Below are 19,239 nucleotides of genomic sequence, written 5' to 3'. Positions count from 1 at the left end.
AGTTCAATCAGTTTTGTCAAGATAAAGGCATTGCTAGACACTTAACAGTTCCAGGCACCCCACAACAGATTGGCTTGGCTGAAAGAATGAATAGGACTCTATTGGAATGTGTGAGATGCATGTTGTTAACCTCAGGATTGCCAAAGGTCTTTTCAGCCGAGGCAGTAGTTACTGCAAGCTACCTGATCAATAGGTCCCCATCAGTTCCACTTGGATTCATCACTCCAATGGAAAAGTGGGCTGGAAAACCACCTTCATTAGACCATCTTAGACCTTTTGGATGCACGGCTTTTGCTCACATCAAGCAAGGAAAGTTGGAACCAAGAGCCATTAAGTGCATGTTCCTTGGGTATCCAGAAGGTGTTAAGGGGTACAAATTAAGGCGTATAGAAGCTGGAAAAGAAAAGACTTTTTTTTGCAGAGATGTTACATTTAAGGAAGAAGAATTCTCTGTCAAGTTGAAACAAGAACAGAATGTATCGAGTATTTGTAAAGAACCTGAGCTAACTGTTACACCAGTTGAGGTGGAGCTGCCAATTTTCCCATCAGAGGATGAAAATGAAGTCCAAGAAAATCATGTGCAACCCAATATACATGAGTATCAACTGATTAGGGATAGACAAAAGAGAATTATTAAACCACCGCCAAGATATGGGCATGCAGATATGATTTCCTTTGCTCTAACAGCAGTATCAAAATTGAAGACAATGAACCTGCTTCATTAAGTGAAGCGATGAACTCTGAAGACAATAAACACTGGATGCGTGCCATGGAGGAAGAAGTAGAGTCACTTGAAAAGAACAACACATGGAAATTGGTTCCCACTCCAGAAGGACATAAGATCGTTGGCTCTAAATGGATATTCAAGAAAAAGGAAGGTATCGTAGGTGTGGAATATCCCAGATACAAAGCCAGACTTGTTGCAAAAGGCTTTGCACAAACTGAAGGTGTGGATTTTCATGAGATATTTTCACCAGTTGTTAAACACAAATCCATAAGGAGCATCCTGTCCATAGTTGCAAAGGAAGATCTGGAGTTGGACCAGCTGGATGTTAAAACAGCTTTCTGACATGGTGAGTTGGATGAAAAGATCTACATGCAACAACCAGAACTGTTTGAGGTAAAAGCTGAAACTCCAATGGTGTGTGAACTCAAGAAATCATTATATGGATTGAAACAATCCCCTAGGAAATGGTATAGGAAATTTGATGATTTTATGATGAGTGAAACTTTAAAATGAGTGAATATGATTGGTGTGTGTACCATAAAAGATTGACAAGTGGCAAGAACCTCTACTTACTCCTATATGTGGATGATATGCTGCTGGCTAGTGAAGATAGAGGTGCAATCTCAAGGTTGAAGGCAGAACTCAGTTCAAAGTTTGAGATGAAAGATCTTGGACCAGGAAGAAAGATTCTTGGCATGGAAATAAACAGAAAGTGATCAAAAAGGCAACTCTTCCTCACTCAAACAGGATATGTTCGAAAGATCTTGCACAAATTTAATATGCATAATGCTAAGCCAGTTCAAATCTCGTTAGCAAATCATTTCAAATCTCAACGGCTCAAAGTCCCTGCACAGAAAAAGATATAAAATATATGGAAAGCATACCATATTCCAGTGTGGTGGGCAACCTAATGTATGCCATGATATGCACTAGACCTGACCTAGCTTACGCAATCAGTCTAGTAAGTAGATTCATGACTAATCCAGGTAAAGAACATTGTTCAGCCCTCAAGTGGATACTGAGGTATGTGAAGGGATCAGAGAACTTGGGACTGTCATTTACTGACAGTAGAGAGCATGAAAATAAGCTGGTTATAGGCTATGTGAACTCAGATTATGCTGGGAGTATTGATACCAGAAAATCTTTGACAGGATATGTGTTCACCATAAATGGAACAGCAGTGAGTTGGAAGTCTATGCTTCAACCAGTGGTGGCTCTATCCACAACAGAAGCAGAGTATATTGCGGTCACAGAAGGAGTAAAAGAAGGAATATGGTTTCAAGGTTTTTTGAAAGGCTTAGGCTTTGATCAAGAGTCAGTACTCATCCATTGTGACAATCAAAGCGCAGTGCACCTGTCCAAACATCAAGTGTTTCATGAAAGGTCTAAACACATAGATGTTAAGCTACATTTTGTAAGAGAAGTGACTGAGATAGGAAAGATACAGGTGGTAAAGATCAATACTCATGATAATCCAGCAGACATGTTCACTAAGGTTCTTCCCATTAGAAAGCTGGATTATTGTCTGGACCAGATCAAGTTAAAACGTGAGATTGAGCCTTAATGTAATACAGGAGGAGGGGGAGTAAGTTTATGTGCAAGGAGAATTGACAACAAGGCGGAGAATTGCAAGACAAATATGTTGGTCAACTCCTTTGATGTCAATGCATGACTTAATATGAGTCAAGAAGCGTGGCAGCTGGAATCGGGGTATGAACCAATAACAGAAAACCATTGATAACTGTAAAGAAGACCGGGGAAAAAAGAGATACAAGTTTGCTGGCTTTGATAGGGTCATCATCAGAAGAATATTCGGTATCTTGATCGATTGAATTTTCGGGTGAATAGATGCTCTGTACTTAGAAGAAACTTTGTGTTCTGTTGATTGAGTTCTTGTAGCTTCTCTTTGAATCCTTGTAATCATATTCAAGATGAATAAAATTGCTCTTCCTTCTCCCGTGGATGTAGATTAAATTGATCGAACCACGTAATTCTCTTGTTCTTAGTTTCTGTTCTTAGATTCATAATCTTGATTTGTGTTTACAAAAGTGTACGAGTAATCTTCTTAGCTGTGCATAAAGGTGCTCATTCATCTGGGTGTCGGTCATTTTTATTCATTTCATGATAACTAAGAGTTTCGACATAGGCAAAGATAAGTCCTAATTCAAAGTGGAGTTTTACAATTTTTTTTATAAAATTAAAGTTTTTTAGTTGATTCCTTTATAAGTAGAAGAAGAGGTGATGTATGGGTATTCATCTTCGAACATCCATAAAATATTGTCTCATTCATTTACGCAATTTATTTTGCTTGATTATTTATAATTGTTGCTATTAAACTACCGGTATATTTTATCACTAGTGTATTCGGACCGTTTTCGCAATTTCTTATTTTTAGTGGTCCAACAAAATATAGTCGCTCATGAAAGAACTTTAACAGCTTACAAAATTGTTAAAATCGTCTCGTTTTATATAAATAGTTTAAAGTTTAATTCACCAATCTAAATACGTTTTCGATCATAACATTATTTTTTTATAATTTAAATAAATACAAATTGATTAATTTATAGTTGACAAAACTATAAGTCACTTGATAATATGACTATAACAATTAAATAAATACTCTTAGTTTTATTTCTAACAAACACAAAATATTATATTTGATTTATGTTTAGCTTCTACCTACCAATGGGTATAAATGAGCCAATTTAAAATGTTCATGTACTAATGATTGTAGGTCTAAATTATTATATTGAAGCGAATAGGATAAATATAATCTATAATCTAAAACTATATATATATATATATATATATATATATATATATATATATATATATATATATAAATCCATATCCGCCTCTCTTCATATAAATAAAAGTCAACTTATGAGTAAAAAGGAAACATTGAATCAACTGACAGAAACAAACAGCTTGTTCATATTAAAACGTTTGATATTATTGTTTAGACAAAAATTTGTGTGAGACGATCTCACGTATCGTATTTTGTGAGACATGTCTCTTATTTGAGTCATCCATAAAAAATACTACTTTTTATGCTAAGAGTATTACTTTTTATTATGAATATCGGTAGAGTTGATCCGTCTACATATAAAGATTCGTGAGACCGTCCCACAAGATACCTACTCTATTATTTAATCAGAAACATACTTCCTTGTATGGAAAAATTCTTTTGATGTTTGTTTACAGGTGGATTAGGTAGACAGTTGATCCATTCAATGGCCATATTTTCTAGGCTAATTTTACCCGCAAAACTTGAAACCAATACTATATATATATATATATATATATATATATATATATTATATATATATATATATTTATATATATATATATAATATTAAAAGGTGGGATGGGACTTGGGATTGTCCATCCCCAATTGTCAAACCTGACGATCTCCGAGAAAACGAAATAAGACACAGTGTCACAGACAATCGATCTATAAAAACGACGATTTCTCGATTCTATGTAATATTATTCATAAATGGATCGCAAAAAATTCAACCAACGTATATGATTTGATTATTTCTTGATATAATTGCTATGTTCGTCCTCATTGTCTCAGTCTAAAACCAATTTGACCCTTTTGTTTGTGGAAAAAGAACAAGTGTCTAATTTCAATTTAAAAAAAATGTTTCTTTTTAGATGGTTTAACAGATCTATATCTTTGAGACAGATCAATTCGTATATAACTAGATTGAAAAGTAATATTTTTTTATATAAAAAGTTATATTTTTACGAATCATTTGGAAACCTGTATCACAAAATTGATTTTTCAAACGATCTCAATGAGTTTTTGTGCAATTTAAAATCAGATATTTCCTAGGAAAAACATAAATAATTTTTTTTTTCAAAACTGCTTTATCCCAATCGTTTTGTTTCATTTATCTTTAATTTTTAATAAATTAACAATTGGGGATTAATACATTTAAAATTATTAAGTTGATGAACCTTTCTAGCACGTTACAGATGAGAGGAATCACACCGTCTGAACCCTAAACCATAAAGATAACAAAAAAAAAAATAAAATAAAAATTATTTGACATATTGGGGGTATGGATTGACGAAAGAGAATGTGTACTTAAACGTATGCTATTTTTTTGGTAAAAAAATTTGTGTGAGATGTTTTCATATATGTCGTATTTTGTGAAATATATCTCTTATTAGAATCATCCATGAAAAAATATTTACTTTTTATGCTAAGTGTGTGTTTGATTGAGTGGATTAGATAAGGATAGATTAATAGTCAAATATTTATCGTTAAAATTTTAAGATATTTTAATAATCATTTTGACCCGATTTAAGATCCAATTTTATTAATCAAATAGTTATCTATAAAATTGGATCTTAAACCGGGTCAAAATGATTATCAAAACAACTTAAAATTTTAACAATAAATATTTGACTATTAATCTATCCTTATTTAATCCACTCAACCAAACACACCCTAAGAGTATTACTTTTTATTGTGAATATAGAGAGATTTGATCTGTCTCACAGATAAAGATTCGTCACTACTCTATTTTTTTATGGTAAAAGATTGTGTTCTTGAAATAATACATTTATGCCATAAATTAATTCAAAAAAATCTTTTATAAAAACAAATGGTAAAAACTTGTGTGAGACGGTCTCACGGGTCTTATTTGTGAGACAGATCTCTTATTTGGGTCATCCACGAAAAAGTATTACTTTTTATGCTAAGAGTATTACTTTTTATTGTGAATATGAGTAAGGTTGACTCGTCTCACAGATTAAGATCCGTGAGACGATCTCACATGAGACTCACTCAAAACAAATTTCAATCAAGTTTAATAATTTTTGTAACATTGATTTTCAGTATGTTATAAATGGATATTAAAGATCATTAATCTCATCTGTAATACTAATTATAGCAGTAAATGAATGTATGTGTTCTTTCGCAATGCACCAAAAAGCTTATTCAATCTATAATATTTATTGATAAATTACATCTTTTATAGTTTTGGAAATATTATTTATGGGTCAAATTTGAATCTAATTCCGTTTGTTAAAGTCTAAATATTTTAAATTCAAGTTTAACTTGGATAATATAAAACCCATTGCCTTGGATTAAATTAAACAAAATTAGTTAAGATTTATTTATAGTGCCAAACACGTCCTTATTCTTGAAAGGGTATAATGGGAAATCCACCTCAATTTCAATTGATTTTCGTTTTTCCAGTGAAAAACGAAATATTTCCCGTAGAACACCAATTCTTGTTGCTTGGCCAATTGCTTTGCCGCAGTTTCCTCTTTGTCTGCAAAGATTCATTGCAACTACTCTCGCACAAGATTCCGTTCTCCGTCTTGTTTGCTTTTTCGCAGCACTTCTGGGTCTTTTTCCTTGGAAGGTATCGTTAACTGCTCCGTTCAATTCTGGGTGACACTGGTTTAAAAAAAAGAAAAGCGGCAATCTCTGGTTTCAATGCTTTGAGTTGTTCTAGATGGGATCCTGCTGCTTTACTTTTGCTATACGTTTCTCTTCGAAATGATTTTTGCTGTTTCTGGAAAGCGTTTTAAATTGTTGGGTCTTTTGTTTTTCTGGGTTTTGAGTGAGGGTCTTTTTTTTTCCTCTCTCTCATTTCTTTTTCTTTCAATTCGATCTCGCGTGGGTAGCTGGGTTTCTTTCGGTAATTTTTTTTACGCATTTTTGTGTTTGTTTGTGGACTAAATTGTGGGAAGATCTTGACTTTGTCGCTTTTGCTACTTCGTGTGAAGTTTGAACGAGGTCTATTGATCGTACAATCTTTCCTGTCGGCTATTGTTTGCTGACTTTAATCTCCGTTATGATTCGATTATCCATTTTTTCAAGCATTGGCACATTTGTATCCACAGTATAATGCTTTGCAAGAGGTAAATTTTATTAATGGAGATGCTTCTTAGTTTCTTTTCCGTTTATTTAGAAGATGATTCTTATTATCTTATTGAACTGAAATTGCTATTCACGTCTGTCAAATGTAATAATCTGATTCGTTTAGTTCTTTTAAAAAAAATCTGGGTTTTCATGCTTTTCTTAGTCTGAGACTAAGAATCAAGTTCACCATCTAATTATTTTTGTCTGTCTTTGAAGGTTTATGGATGAATGACATTGACTGATTATATATAGCGGTACTGGGTTTAAAAGATGAAAGGGGAGTCATCTGGCTTAATAATTGGGTTATCGATAGGAGTGGTTATTGGAGTAGCTTTGGCTATAATTGCATTCTTTTGTTATAAGTACCATAGGAATCGTTCACAAGTAGGGAACAACAGCTCTAGGAGGACTGCAACCATCCCAATTCGTACAAATGGGGCTGATTCTTGCAACGTAATGTCGGATTCGTCGTTTGGAACTGAGTCACCAAAATCCACCGTACCAAATGGGGTGCAGTTTTGGCTGAGGGGACTTAAGAAAGCAAATGTGATTTCTGCTTCTGGGATATTGGAGTATTCTTACAGGTATGTTCTTTGTGCCTGTACTTTGCTTTCATTCGCATTCGGCTCAACATTGATCCATTTGGCATTTGAGAGGAAGAAACTTATATATATTATGTTATCTGCTTCTAAGATTGGTCTATGGATGACTATTTATTTTTTTGACTTGGACCCACATGGAAAGCCAATTGATAAATAATGCTTTTACAATATGCTATCATAGAAGAAAATATAACTTTTTGTGATTTGGTTAAATTTACCATTCTAGGATGGACAAGGTATGTATTGTTGTTGGGGTCTGAACATTCATTAATCTTTGTAAAGATAATTTTTTTTCCCATTTCTAGAAGATCTGCATAATCATAAATTGTTGCTTCAGTTTTCATCACAATCTAGTTTTGATTGTTGCATAAGCAGGGATTTGCAGAAAGCAACATATAATTTCACTACATTAATTGGTCAAGGGGCATATGGTCCTGTCTATAAAGCTCAGATGCCGGCTGGTGAGACTGTGGCTGTTAAAGTACTTGCCAATGATTCTAAGCAAGGGGAGAAAGAATTTCAAACAGAGGTACCTCTGGTTGCTGATTATCTTATTTCCTTGCTTGATTGTCTGGCCTAGCATGGAAATATGACAAATCTTGAAAGACACGTATTGTTTACTATGATTTTGATGTCTTAACGATACAGTATTTACATGAAATTGAGCTAGTGCGAAAAGAGGGGCACTATTATTAGTTAAGGTGATTAATTCTGTTACCATTGGCAAAGGATGGCAACTGTAAATTGAAACAAGTTTGCTCATAAATTCATATGAGAGAGGATAATTGTTCAACTTGTTTTGTTTGGTTTATAAAATTAAAATTCAATGAATGTGTCTGAATTCAAATATATCAGGTAACTCTTCTGAATGTAATGTACTTGATTTTATGCAAAAGATATTAGCTTAAAATCTTTATTGAGATATTCAGGAACGGAAATTTCCTCTTGGTTCTTGAGAAGAAATATTGTGTTTCTTGAAATGTAATATGGTAAGTTGCATGTTTCAAAGCGATACCATCGATTGGCAGTCTTTTGTCATATTTTAACTCTCAGTTTATTTCCCTCTCAGGTTATGTTGTTAGGAAGGTTACATCATAGAAACCTTGTGAATTTGGTTGGATATTGTGCTGAGAAAAACCAGCATATGCTTATATATGTTTACATGAGCAGAGGAAGTTTGGCTTCTCATTTGTATGGTAAGTTAACATGCCTATTCGTGTAAATTCATTTTTAATCAGAAAGAGGAAAATCATTCATGTGTAATGAAAATCGCTTCAATTTCATTCCACATTTATATAGTTGCTGCTATTTCACCCATTTGACACAAAATTGGGCCAAGAATTGTTTTATCCATTGCTGTAAATATTAACACCTAGTTATGCAAGCAATGACAATTTAGTTTGTCAATTCCAAAGTTTCGGTTTGTCAATTTTCATAGCCATGAATTTGATCACTATTGAAATTAAACCGGTATGACTGTTACAATAATGGAAACATTTCATTTTGTTCTCATTCGTTTGTTTGCATATCTAGAGGATGGTTACGATTTGAAGTTGATAAAACATTTTAGTAGAAGGTACAAAACAATCAAATTGGTGTGTCAGTGTGTTGAAGAACGGAATCTATATAAGGATTGAACAAATCAAAAAACGCATTGATGAATTTGATATTTGGTTGAAAAATGGGGGACTATAATGAATTTTGGCTTAGTGGAATCTGTCTTTTTATTTATATATATGAACAAGTTATTTGAAATTACTTATTTTCGTTTATCATTGCCAGATTGTTTCTGGAAAGTTAGTGACAAACCCAAAAAAATTCAGCGTGGGTACTTATGAATACATGCGTAATTATTTCCTGCCCTTCGATTTGTGTCCACTTTCAATTCAAAACTATTAGCAAGTCTTTGTATGATTTTGAAAAGGATTTTGAAGTGGTGCTATATTTTAAAAGTTGATTTGACGTCTAATGAGGTAATATTGTTTAATGATGATGCAGAAAGCGCGAATTAGCATAATAATTGGTTAACAAAACGAAGAAAAAATATGATTGTGTAATTATTATGTAATCTTGAAGTATGCAGTAACTTATGGATTGAATTTTTTTTTAGAAAAATGTTTTTGGACTAGCCCCTCAAAATTAATGCAAAAAACGTTTATATCTTGATTAGTTAATTGATTTTTAAGGAATTTGGGCAAGATAATTTTAATTCTCTTGATTAAGTGGCTCAACTCACAGTTTTTTTTTACCGGTGCTCGATCTATTTGTAAAAATTTGGAAGATAGTCCTGGTTGATAATAATTGTAAACGATTTCATGTTTATTTCTCAATAAAACAACTGATCTTTATAAATTTGACACCCTATGTCTGTTTACTTTTCCATTTTGTGATGGGGTCAACGATAAGATTGCATCATTCATTAATATATTTTTTTAACATATTTTAGTCATAAATTTGTAGGGTGATTCGAATTTTTTCATGTGTTAGTTGCTTTGTTGTGAGATTTCTTTTATCTCGTATTCTTTGTCTTGTTTTCTGTCAGTTTCGTTATCGTGTGTTTTTCCTTTTTGATCTGCAGATGAGAAATTGAAACCATTGAATTGGGAAGAGCGGGTTCAAATAGCTCTTGATGTGGCTAGGGGTCTAGAGTATCTCCATGATGGTGTAAGTTTAAGAAGTTTATTTCATAGCTACTGTTGTTCTTTTGTGACTTCTTATTGTGGTTTCCTCGCAATTATTTATTTAATTTTCTTGATTTTTTTTTATAATAACCATCAGGCTGTTCCTCCTGTAATACACCGAGACATCAAATCATCCAATATTTTGTTGGACCAGTCTATAAGAGCCAGGGTACAATTCATTTTGCATTTTTTACCAATGTAAAGGATATGCTGAAGTAACTAAATCGCAACTACTTTAAAAAATGAACATCCGGAGGCGTTCTTGTTCAACATAAACTATGATGCAGGTAGCTGATTTTGGACTCTCGAGGGAAGAAATGGTTAACAAACAGGCATCCAACATTCGAGGGACTTTTGGATATCTTGATCCTGAATACGTATCTACGCGGTCATTCACAAAGAAGAGCGATGTTTACAGTTACGGCGTGTTGCTATTTGAACTTGTTGCTGGAAGAAATCCTCTCCAGGGTCTTATGGAGTATGTTGATCTGGTATGTTAATTTTATTATTCACGATTAACTGACCTTGCATGGTTTAAGTGATTTGAAAGTTCATCATATTTTGCTGGCAACACTATTATGTACTCAAAATTTGCTTTGTAAACATTCTGGTTTGCGTTCGTACAAATTCCATTATTGCCATCTTGAAGATCTTGTTTTAGATGTGCTCCATTAACGAAAGTTGTGGAAGAAGAACTAGCGAATATTATGAATGGTAACTCTGTCATAGATTGATCTTTTTACGATTCCTCTGGAATTTATACAACGATAAAACAAAAGGGAGCAATCTCTTCTTAATATTTTTTACCACATTTCTCCTTGTTTTGGATCTGGTGAGAACAGCCAGTTTGAAGTCCGTTATTTGAAAATAGCATTCCTTTCCATAAAATATGTTAATTTATCTTCCGAAAGTACTAGTTATTGCTGTGACTGCAAAACATTGAATTATTATAAGCAACAAAACTCGTTTGGTTTTATTAAAACTGTGCTGTGTTAATTATAGTCTACACCACTTTTTACTTGAAGCCATATGATCACACTTCTGCCTTCTGTAGCTAATTTCTTGTCCTTGCAGGCGACTATGGATACAGAAGGGAAAGATGGGTGGGAGGAAATAGTCGATCCTCGACTCAATGGAAGTTTTGATGTTCAAGAACTTAATGAGGTTGCTGCACTCGCCCACAAATGCGTGAATCGTATTCCTAGGAGAAGACCATCTATGAGGGACATTGTTCAGGTATTCTCCAAGATTATCAAATGCAGACATACTGGTAAACAACACTTCGAATCCTCGACTCCTAGAACGGACGAGGTAACAATTAATATGGATCAGTTGGGCAGCCGGAGTACAATCCCTGAGCACAGACGAGTAGAATCTATTGACAGCGCGACTGACTCGGTCGATGCTTAAATGGTGATGTTTCAGATATGTTCATGCTCTTTTTTTTTAATCTATAACATATCTTTAGGCTTTATAGGATTTAGAAACAGCACATTCATGTGTTTTTCTTTAAATGATCTAGATTGTCAGGCCAGAGCGAGAAATGATCTTTGTTAGAATGTTGACAACAGTTGTGCCCTTACCTTTCCAGTTCTCCAATTTTGTGTTTGAACAATAGAATGAAATGAAATCAAGTTTGCATGTGTTTATAGTACAAAATACAAATACGAGTTCTGTTGAATGGCAACTGAGGTTGGTTCTCATGGTTTGCCAAGCGTTTTGGAATCCATGCAAGTCTTGTCGAAATCGAGCTCAAATATACGGAAATTCGAGTTCGACTGAACATTATTATTGGAGCTTGATTGCGTAGCATGTTCCTATTATCTGAAACAATATAAAAATCAGAAATCTATTCGTCCAGGAATGCCCATTGAGAAGTTGACTAATATAAACCAATGGAAAATTAAGAATAATTTCATATAAAAGCAATCAATGTATGCTTGTGAAAATTTCATTCTTTTGTGACATTCTCTAATTTTTTACATATTTGATCCACAATCATTACAAAGTCCCGAACTATGACAAATAATCTCAAACCTTCCTTCCCCGCATTTCTATTGAAGTAATCTGAAGCATTCTTCACAAGACCCATCATACGCTTCTCTTCCTCAACCAACCAAGTAACACTAACTTCTGCGTTGTCTACAAAACTCTTCAAACTCCGACGAAAACCATTTTCTTCTGCTACATTCTCTATGTCTGAATTCCAGAAATCCTTAACTTTTGCGAGGGCGTTCCCAAGTTTAGCCACAGTTTCTGATAAGCTGTCAATATCCAAGGCGGCAGCTTTCTTGACATTTTCAAGCTCGCTGCCTAGACCTGAGACTATTCGTAAACCGATGCTGTGGATATCATTTTGGCATGAATCTTGGTTATTGTTTTCTGCTTGGCTTAGTTTGGTTGCTTGGATAAATCGTATGCCTTCAGAATGGACTATCTCTCGAACAATGAAGTGTAGTAACGTTGTTTCTCCATCAGCTCCTTTAACGTCTGATAGTTTTAGTAGTGTGTCGAGCTTGAAAGCTTCTGCACTGCCATGGAACGTCCCATCATTCAACCGATTCCCGGTTTTCAGAATGGCCTCCAGAAGTTTAAGAAATAGCCTGCTTTTCCTCAGTTCTGCGCAAGCTTCCTGCAACATATAAAGAAAACAAGTTTTTATTTGCCTGCCTACATCTTTAGGAAAACTTTATGGAGCAATGTCTCACTAGACCTATCAATTAAGATATGTGAGTTGAGTTTAGGTAAGAAGTTCCTTCGGAACATCCAATTTCAGTCAAATAAGGTTCAAACTTATGAGTCCATACTTCGCTAAAGAACTAACTTAGACTTGGGGGGTGAGTTCGGCTATCTGATTAAGAACATCCCAACGAATCCCAAACTCGGCTTGTATATTAATCGGATTATAATTCGAGCTCAAACTTGACCCGACTTGCATTTATGTTAAATTGAATCCGATTTATATCTCTCTACTGGCTTGAATCCGAGCCATCCTGAACAAATGACAGTACTATATATGTCTCACCTCCAAGACTACAAAAGACTCCTTTAGCATTGACATTTCTTCATGAAGAGTGCACATAAAAAGCAACGATTCAAGCCTCTTAAAGGCGAATGGTATATCAATCAAAGTTTTCAAGAATCTCTCGGCAGGACTTAGTAGAGAAATTTTGCCGGTATACTGTGTCAATTTTGTTTCTTCTTCAGCCGTAGGTGCCATCTTTAATAATGTCTGAATCAGTTCTGGAGGGAGCTGAGCACCTGGTTTATCAAAAATATTAGTTGATTTTGGGATGAAATTGATCTTCTACAAAAACTAACATGCCCCTACCTTAAAGAACAACAAAATTACCTTCTGCAAGAGCATCACAAATTTCTTCAGTTGTTATATTTAATGCTTTGAGAAGAATTGATAGGTTCTGAGACTTTTTGGGATCGATTATTCGTGTATGTTGCATTGAAAGATCTTGAGATGAAAACTTTTTGCGTGCATCATTCTGGTTTTTGCCAACAGGGGTGTGGCCAAATAGCTTCTCTATCATTTCTTCATTGAACCTGTTGATAAAGTCATCTTTTGCCAATTAGAAAGGTGAGGTATATCAAATCTAATCAAGAGCAGCATCCAGTATACTTACTTGAATGACCCAGATTTAACCTGATGCCAAACCATTGAATGATCAGGGTTGGGTAAGATCTTGTCCCAGAAGAAAGGCTTCAGCTTAGCTTTAGGTGTACCGAAAGTTAAGGGGTGAGAAGGAGCTGCTGGAACAGATTTCAAACCTACAGGTGGTGGCCGAGGCGGAGGGATAGGAGCACATGGTGGCGGAACATGGGAACCAGTTTTTGGTGGTGACCGAGGTGGAGGGGTTGGGGCACATGGTGGTGGTCGAGAAGGAGAGACAGGGGAAAATGGTTGTGGAGGATGGGGACTAGTGTTGGGTGGTGGCCGAGGTGGAGGCATAGGGCCACACGGTAGCAGAGCATGGGGACTGGTATTAGATAACGCCCGAGGTGGAGGGATAGGGGGACATGGTGGCGGAGCAAGGGGACCAGTCTTGACACCAGAAAGCATAGGTGGTGAAGGACAGGGGTCAATGCTTGAAGGTTTTGCTGATGGTGTCAGTGGGGGTGTTGGTGGCGGTGGGAGGGGGAGAGGGAAGCATGCAGCTTTTTTGGGTTGCAACTGCCCAATTTCTCCAGTGGAATAGCCGGTGGATGCAGAGAAAGTTCCAACTGGAATCTCGACTTTTGAATCTTTCAATGAATTTGGTGCCACATAAAACGTAGTACTTATCTTATTCTGCTTCAGTTTGATGTCTTCTCCATTCATTTGAGTTCCTAAACCAAAAAACTTGTGTGAAGAGGCAATGCAAATAACAATTGAAAAACAAGAAAGGAAATCAGGATAAAAAGATGCAACAGAAAACACATTAATAAATCTAAAAAAAGAAATACATACCAAAGGAACAGTCGTTTAAGCTTGAGCTGTGAAGCCTCCTCTTATGGTTTCTTCCCCTCCCGAATCTACGCCAGCAGAAAAACAGCAGGGCGTATGCAACTAGCGTGACACAAGCAGTGACAACAATAGCAACCACCACGGTTCTCTTGCTCGTCTTCTGCTCATTCGACTGCACATCAGACATTTCTGATGATGTCTGAGCTAACTTACGTCCTATAGAAGAATAGTGCCTTGCTAACATATCTTTGGTATTAGGAAGCACAAATTTTTCACTTAAACTTTTTTGAACAACTTGTTCAACCCGAGAAGGATCGACGGTAACAAGCATTTCTGTTCTGGATGACCAAGAAGTAGAAAGTTCCTCATTCTCTTCTTTGACAGGCAATTTAATTTCTCGAAAAATATTCCTTGCATGCAGCAACTCAAGCCTACAATTGGTCTTTATCAACTCAGCCTGTGGCAAGAAATTCTATCAGATATTTGATGTCATCTAGACACTTGATAAACATACAAATGACAAATGCATATGCAACATTAGTAGTGACCCAATGCTCAAAATGCAAGTTGTGTCAACAAAATAAAGTGAGACGATTAACTTCCATCCCTCTAACGTATATGAGTCAAACGTAAAAAAGAGTACCACTTCCATATCATCTGCTGATTTACCTCCCCGGAACTGATTCGATAACGGGGTGATGATTCTTGTTCATCCCACTTGCTCTCCACACCATGTGATACGATACCGAGTACCAGAACAACGAAAGCCACAAACAATGTCATTCCCTTTGTTGTCTTCGTTGATCTATCTGAGAAAAATGATGGTATAGCAACAGACCAGCAATGAAACCAAGAAAGATACACGTTCAAAGGTCAAGCCTTTCACGAGAAATCCACACATGATATACCATATTTTCTCAAGAACAGCTTTGAAATGTCCCTACCACTGACTTTTAACCAAAAATCTTGAGGGGCCCTCCCCAAAAGAGCTAGAACCTAGCGGGTATGTTCAAATTAATATTCAGGAGAAGGACAAATAACCGCACAAGTCAATACAGATGTGTAAAAGCCAAGAAAAGGGATTAAAACTCGGTTTTATTGGTTCCCATCAGCTTCGGTTCAAGAAAGCTCGATTTATCTCTCACCTTTAGTTAGTTTAAATATAGTCTTCTTTGAGGATTTGCATCTTTGTTTTCTCAAATTTATGGTAAATTTCCGAAAAATCCCATATGTTATTTTTAAGTCCCATAAAAATCAATTTGCTAAAGTTTCCCTTTTCTTAAATTTTGATTTGAAATGCCATTTAAAAAATCGATGATCCAAAACTCCTCATTAAATTAAATTCATAGCTAAATTTACCTGTCAAATAATTAATACAAAATTTTAAGTAAAACCTGAAATGAAATGACACATAGGGGTGTTTTTGGTATTAGAAAAATGTGACACAAAGATACCAAATATTCTATGTTATAAAAGACAAAAACTTGTGCGAGACTGTCTCACATGTCGTATTTTGTGAGACGGATCTCTTATTTGGGTAATCCATGAAAAAATATTACTTTTTTATGTTAAGAGTATTATTTTTTATTGTGAATATCGGTAGAATTGACTCGTCTCACAAATAAATATTCGTGAAATCTTCTCACAAAAGATCTACTCGTTATAAAATATGAGGGCTTTCATTAACTTTTTTTGGTATCTTTGTCTCACATTTTTTAATACCGAAAATACCCATATGAGTTACAAATATACGCAATTTTAATTAGATAAAAAAATATCATAAATACGTTTTTAAATTTATAAGTTATCTATAACTATCATATCTTATCTACTTAATTTTCAAATTTCTGAAAATATTACTTATTTTTATATATAGTTTTAAATTTTTAGATGACTATATCACTTGTAATGAAGAAAATATGGGAATATAATTAATTTAAATCTACATAATTTTCAAATTTCTAAAAATGTTATTTATTTTTATATATAGTTTTAAATTTTTAGATTATTATATCATTTTTAATAAAGAAAATATGGGAATATCATTAATTTAGAATAATAAAAATTATAATGTTTGTATAATTATCGTTTTTCCTTAATTTTTCCTTAACTTTTAGATAAAAAAAGTCACAATAAATCTTACTACAAAGAAAGACCCGCGTATCTGAGTTCCCATGATATTAGAGCTCTCATCCTATCTGAATCCTAATCGAATCCACCTGAAACAGTTGCATTAAAGATTCACTTTCTCCTAAACCTTGTATTGTTTTTAATTCCAAACTCCCACTATATATATATATGTTATGGGCGAGGTAATATTCTCGAACTTTTTACATAAACAAGAAGAAGAATAATCCTTTCTATCTCGTCTATTGTTTTTTCAAGAACCGTGAGAGGTATCAATTTTAGTTCTGTTTCCGCATGAACATGTTTTGTTATTTTCCTTGTTTCAAGAATGTGGACTTTTGTTTGTTTTTTTTCTTCATTAATGGCTGTTTTGTTTTGTTTTGTGTCGAAGTGTTTAATATTACTTGAGGAACATGGAGGAAGAGCCAAGTTCTTTAGTCCGAAGAACAAGATTCCCTAGTACCGTTTATCACCGTTTCGACGCATCTAAATTGAGCTATCTTCCCTTCACTGTTCAAACAAACCAGATTTCGGGCGCCAAATCTAGGCCTGAATCAACTACCGTGGATTCAAGAATAGAGCCAAACTGCGTGCAAACTGTGTCCCCCACCCAGAAAACCGTCGATTCTGATGCCTCGAATCAGTCCTCGACGCGGCACAAATTATTCAATGAAGAATCACACGAAACAAATTCTCTAACATCAAATCAACTTGGTTCAAGATCATTGAATATCATAACTAGTTTCATTAAGCACTCGATCATCATGTCATTGAAATATCGTGGAAACTCTAATAAGAGTCGCCAGGAGTCCTCACTGGCCGAGTCTTTAAATAACAGCGGCAAGAAAGTCGCCTCTGAAGAAATGATTGACGAGAATTTGATCAATCTTTCGAAGTTATTTCTGGGACAAAAGTTCGCTCATGGAGCCCATAGCCAGCTTTACCATGGGATTTACGCCGACGAACCTGTAGCTGTGAAAGTAATCAGGGTACCAGATGATGAAGACGGATCCCTCCGTGCTCGGCTGGAGAAACAGTTCACGAAGGAGGCGGTTTTTCTGTCACGTCTTCGTCATGAAAATGTTATAAAGGTAACATTTTCGAACGTTTCTTGATCATAAACACCGAGCTAGGGGGTTTCTTATTTACCTTATAATATCTGTGCTGCAGTTTGTGGGAGCTTGTCAAAAACCATCCGTCTTTTGCATTGTGACGGAGTACTTGAGGGAAGGCTCTTTAAGACTCTACATGCAGAAGCCCGAGAACAAGTCTCTTCCTATACAGAAGGTGATCTCGATGGCTTTGGACATTGTCAGAGGAATGGAATATATTCACTCAAACGGCGTTGTTCACCGAGATCTCAAACCGGAAAACATACTCATCACCGGTGATTTCCACCTCAAAGTTTCTGATTTTGGCATAGCTTGTGAGGAGTCACATTGTCATCTCCAGTCCGCGGATCCAGGGACGTATCGTTGGATGGCTCCAGAGATGATCAAACAGAAGAAGTATGGCCGGAAGGTGGATGTCTATGCCTTTGGGCTTGTTTTATGGGAACTTTTGGCGAGAAACGTCCCCTTCAAGGACATGACACCGATACAAGCTGCATTCGCCGTCGTCGACAAGGTATTTTTTGTTCCTCCATGTTTTACATGTTTCAAGTTGTGGAGTTCGAATTATAGCCCCTTCATCGCTTTTTTTTTTTTCCAGAACTTCAGGCCTAACTTCCCTGCAGACTGTCCTCCAGCCATGAAATCTCTGATTGAACAATGCTGGTGTCCGAAACCGGACAAGAGACCCGAGTTCTCGCAGATTGTTAAGATTCTAGAGGAGTTTGAATCTTCATTAGCCCGTGATGGAACACTTGATCCTCTACTCAGTATACCACAGTTGTCTGATATATTTTGATACTTATACCATTGATCAAGGACGAACTCATTATATTTCACTTTGTCTATTTGTCTATTTGATATGATATTTGTTCCCGAGATAATTCCAATAACTTAATATATCAATCTAGCATTTTAATTATTTGGGGTATAATTGTTATTTGTTTAAACTACATATATAAGATCTACAAACTAGGTGTTTTCATAAATAGAATATAACCCCACATTTTTATCATATTCGTTAAATTCATGTATTATTATATATCTCGTACACAATTTGCTAAAAAAAATTAAAGAGCACCGCTTAATTTCATAATAAATATGATAATTAAATAAAGTTTGAAATACATGGGTTGGAAATAAGTTCTATGTTTGATGCAAAAATCACATTATTTTGATGCAGAACATTCGTTAAAATAGACCTAATGATTGAGATGGTAGGGGTGGGCAAGAGTCAGGTAGTTCGGTTCGGGTATCGTATTTTGATTTGATTTTTAGACTATCAGACTAGTCAGGTATCTGAACATGTACCCTTTTTCAGAAAAATGAAATCTTTGTTCTATTCCTTTTTTTTCAACATAAACTTTCATGCTTCTCATAGATATTGTAAGATAGTAAAAGCACGATGTTTTAAATGCAGACAAATATGAAAAAAGGGCAATATAAATTTTAACTCAAAGATGGAACAATGTATTTTGTTGTTATTGTTTCCAAGAATCTTTTTTTTAATAATAATATAGAACCATAGAGCTACACAAATAATTTAGATGCTAACCGGTGAAAGATAGATACGCGATGCCACAACCAAATCGCATCGAAGCACATCGCATCACTAATTAATCTCCACAAAAGATTAGGACAATGACATTG

The 19,239-nt window shown here is 35.1% G+C and overlaps 3 protein-coding genes across 5 annotated transcripts; 2 read left to right on the top strand and 1 right to left on the bottom strand.

The window, feature by feature from the left end:
* Window positions 1–5,954: 5,954 nt before the first annotated feature.
* On the top strand, window positions 5,955–11,580 carry LOC140830859 (calcium/calmodulin-regulated receptor-like kinase 1). 3 transcript variants are annotated; one of them, XM_073194387.1, is made up of 9 exons: window positions 5,960–6,111; window positions 6,479–6,613; window positions 6,831–7,198; window positions 7,592–7,745; window positions 8,286–8,412; window positions 9,795–9,880; window positions 9,995–10,066; window positions 10,185–10,388; window positions 10,972–11,580. In XM_073194387.1, the coding sequence occupies exons 3-9, from the start codon at window positions 6,885–6,887 to the stop codon at window positions 11,305–11,307; spliced, it is 1,293 nt and encodes a 430-aa protein (XP_073050488.1). In that variant the 5' UTR covers window positions 5,960–6,111; window positions 6,479–6,613; window positions 6,831–6,884; the 3' UTR covers window positions 11,308–11,580. The 3 variants fall into 3 exon arrangements, with proteins under 3 accessions (XP_073050489.1, XP_073050487.1, XP_073050488.1); XM_073194388.1 differs by lacking the exon at window positions 6,479–6,613 and having other exon boundaries at window positions 5,955–6,111; XM_073194386.1 differs by having other exon boundaries at window positions 5,956–6,613.
* A 230-nt stretch (window positions 11,581–11,810) lies between these two features.
* LOC140830858 (formin-like protein 5) lies at window positions 11,811–15,227 on the bottom strand. The gene is made up of 5 exons (XM_073194384.1): window positions 14,357–15,227; window positions 13,533–14,235; window positions 13,250–13,452; window positions 12,923–13,158; window positions 11,811–12,529 (listed from the first exon to the last, which is right to left on the bottom strand). The coding sequence occupies exons 1-5, from the start codon at window positions 14,682–14,684 to the stop codon at window positions 11,849–11,851; spliced, it is 2,151 nt and encodes a 716-aa protein (XP_073050485.1). The 5' UTR covers window positions 14,685–15,227; the 3' UTR covers window positions 11,811–11,848.
* A 1,666-nt stretch (window positions 15,228–16,893) lies between these two features.
* On the top strand, window positions 16,894–18,388 carry LOC140830063 (serine/threonine/tyrosine-protein kinase HT1-like). The gene is made up of 3 exons (XM_073193344.1): window positions 16,894–17,571; window positions 17,651–18,106; window positions 18,191–18,388. Exons 1-3 carry the CDS (start codon window positions 16,894–16,896, stop codon window positions 18,386–18,388), a joined length of 1,332 nt encoding a protein of 443 aa, XP_073049445.1.
* Window positions 18,389–19,239: the final 851 nt, after the last annotated feature.

The sequence above is a fragment of the Primulina eburnea genome, chromosome 4 (genome assembly GCF_022965805.1).
Source record: "Primulina eburnea isolate SZY01 chromosome 4, ASM2296580v1, whole genome shotgun sequence".
In the NCBI taxonomy this organism is placed as follows: Eukaryota; Viridiplantae; Streptophyta; class Magnoliopsida; order Lamiales; family Gesneriaceae; genus Primulina; species Primulina eburnea.
Note: the sequence above shows the minus strand (reverse complement) of the source record. Positions and strands in the feature narration are given on the sequence as shown.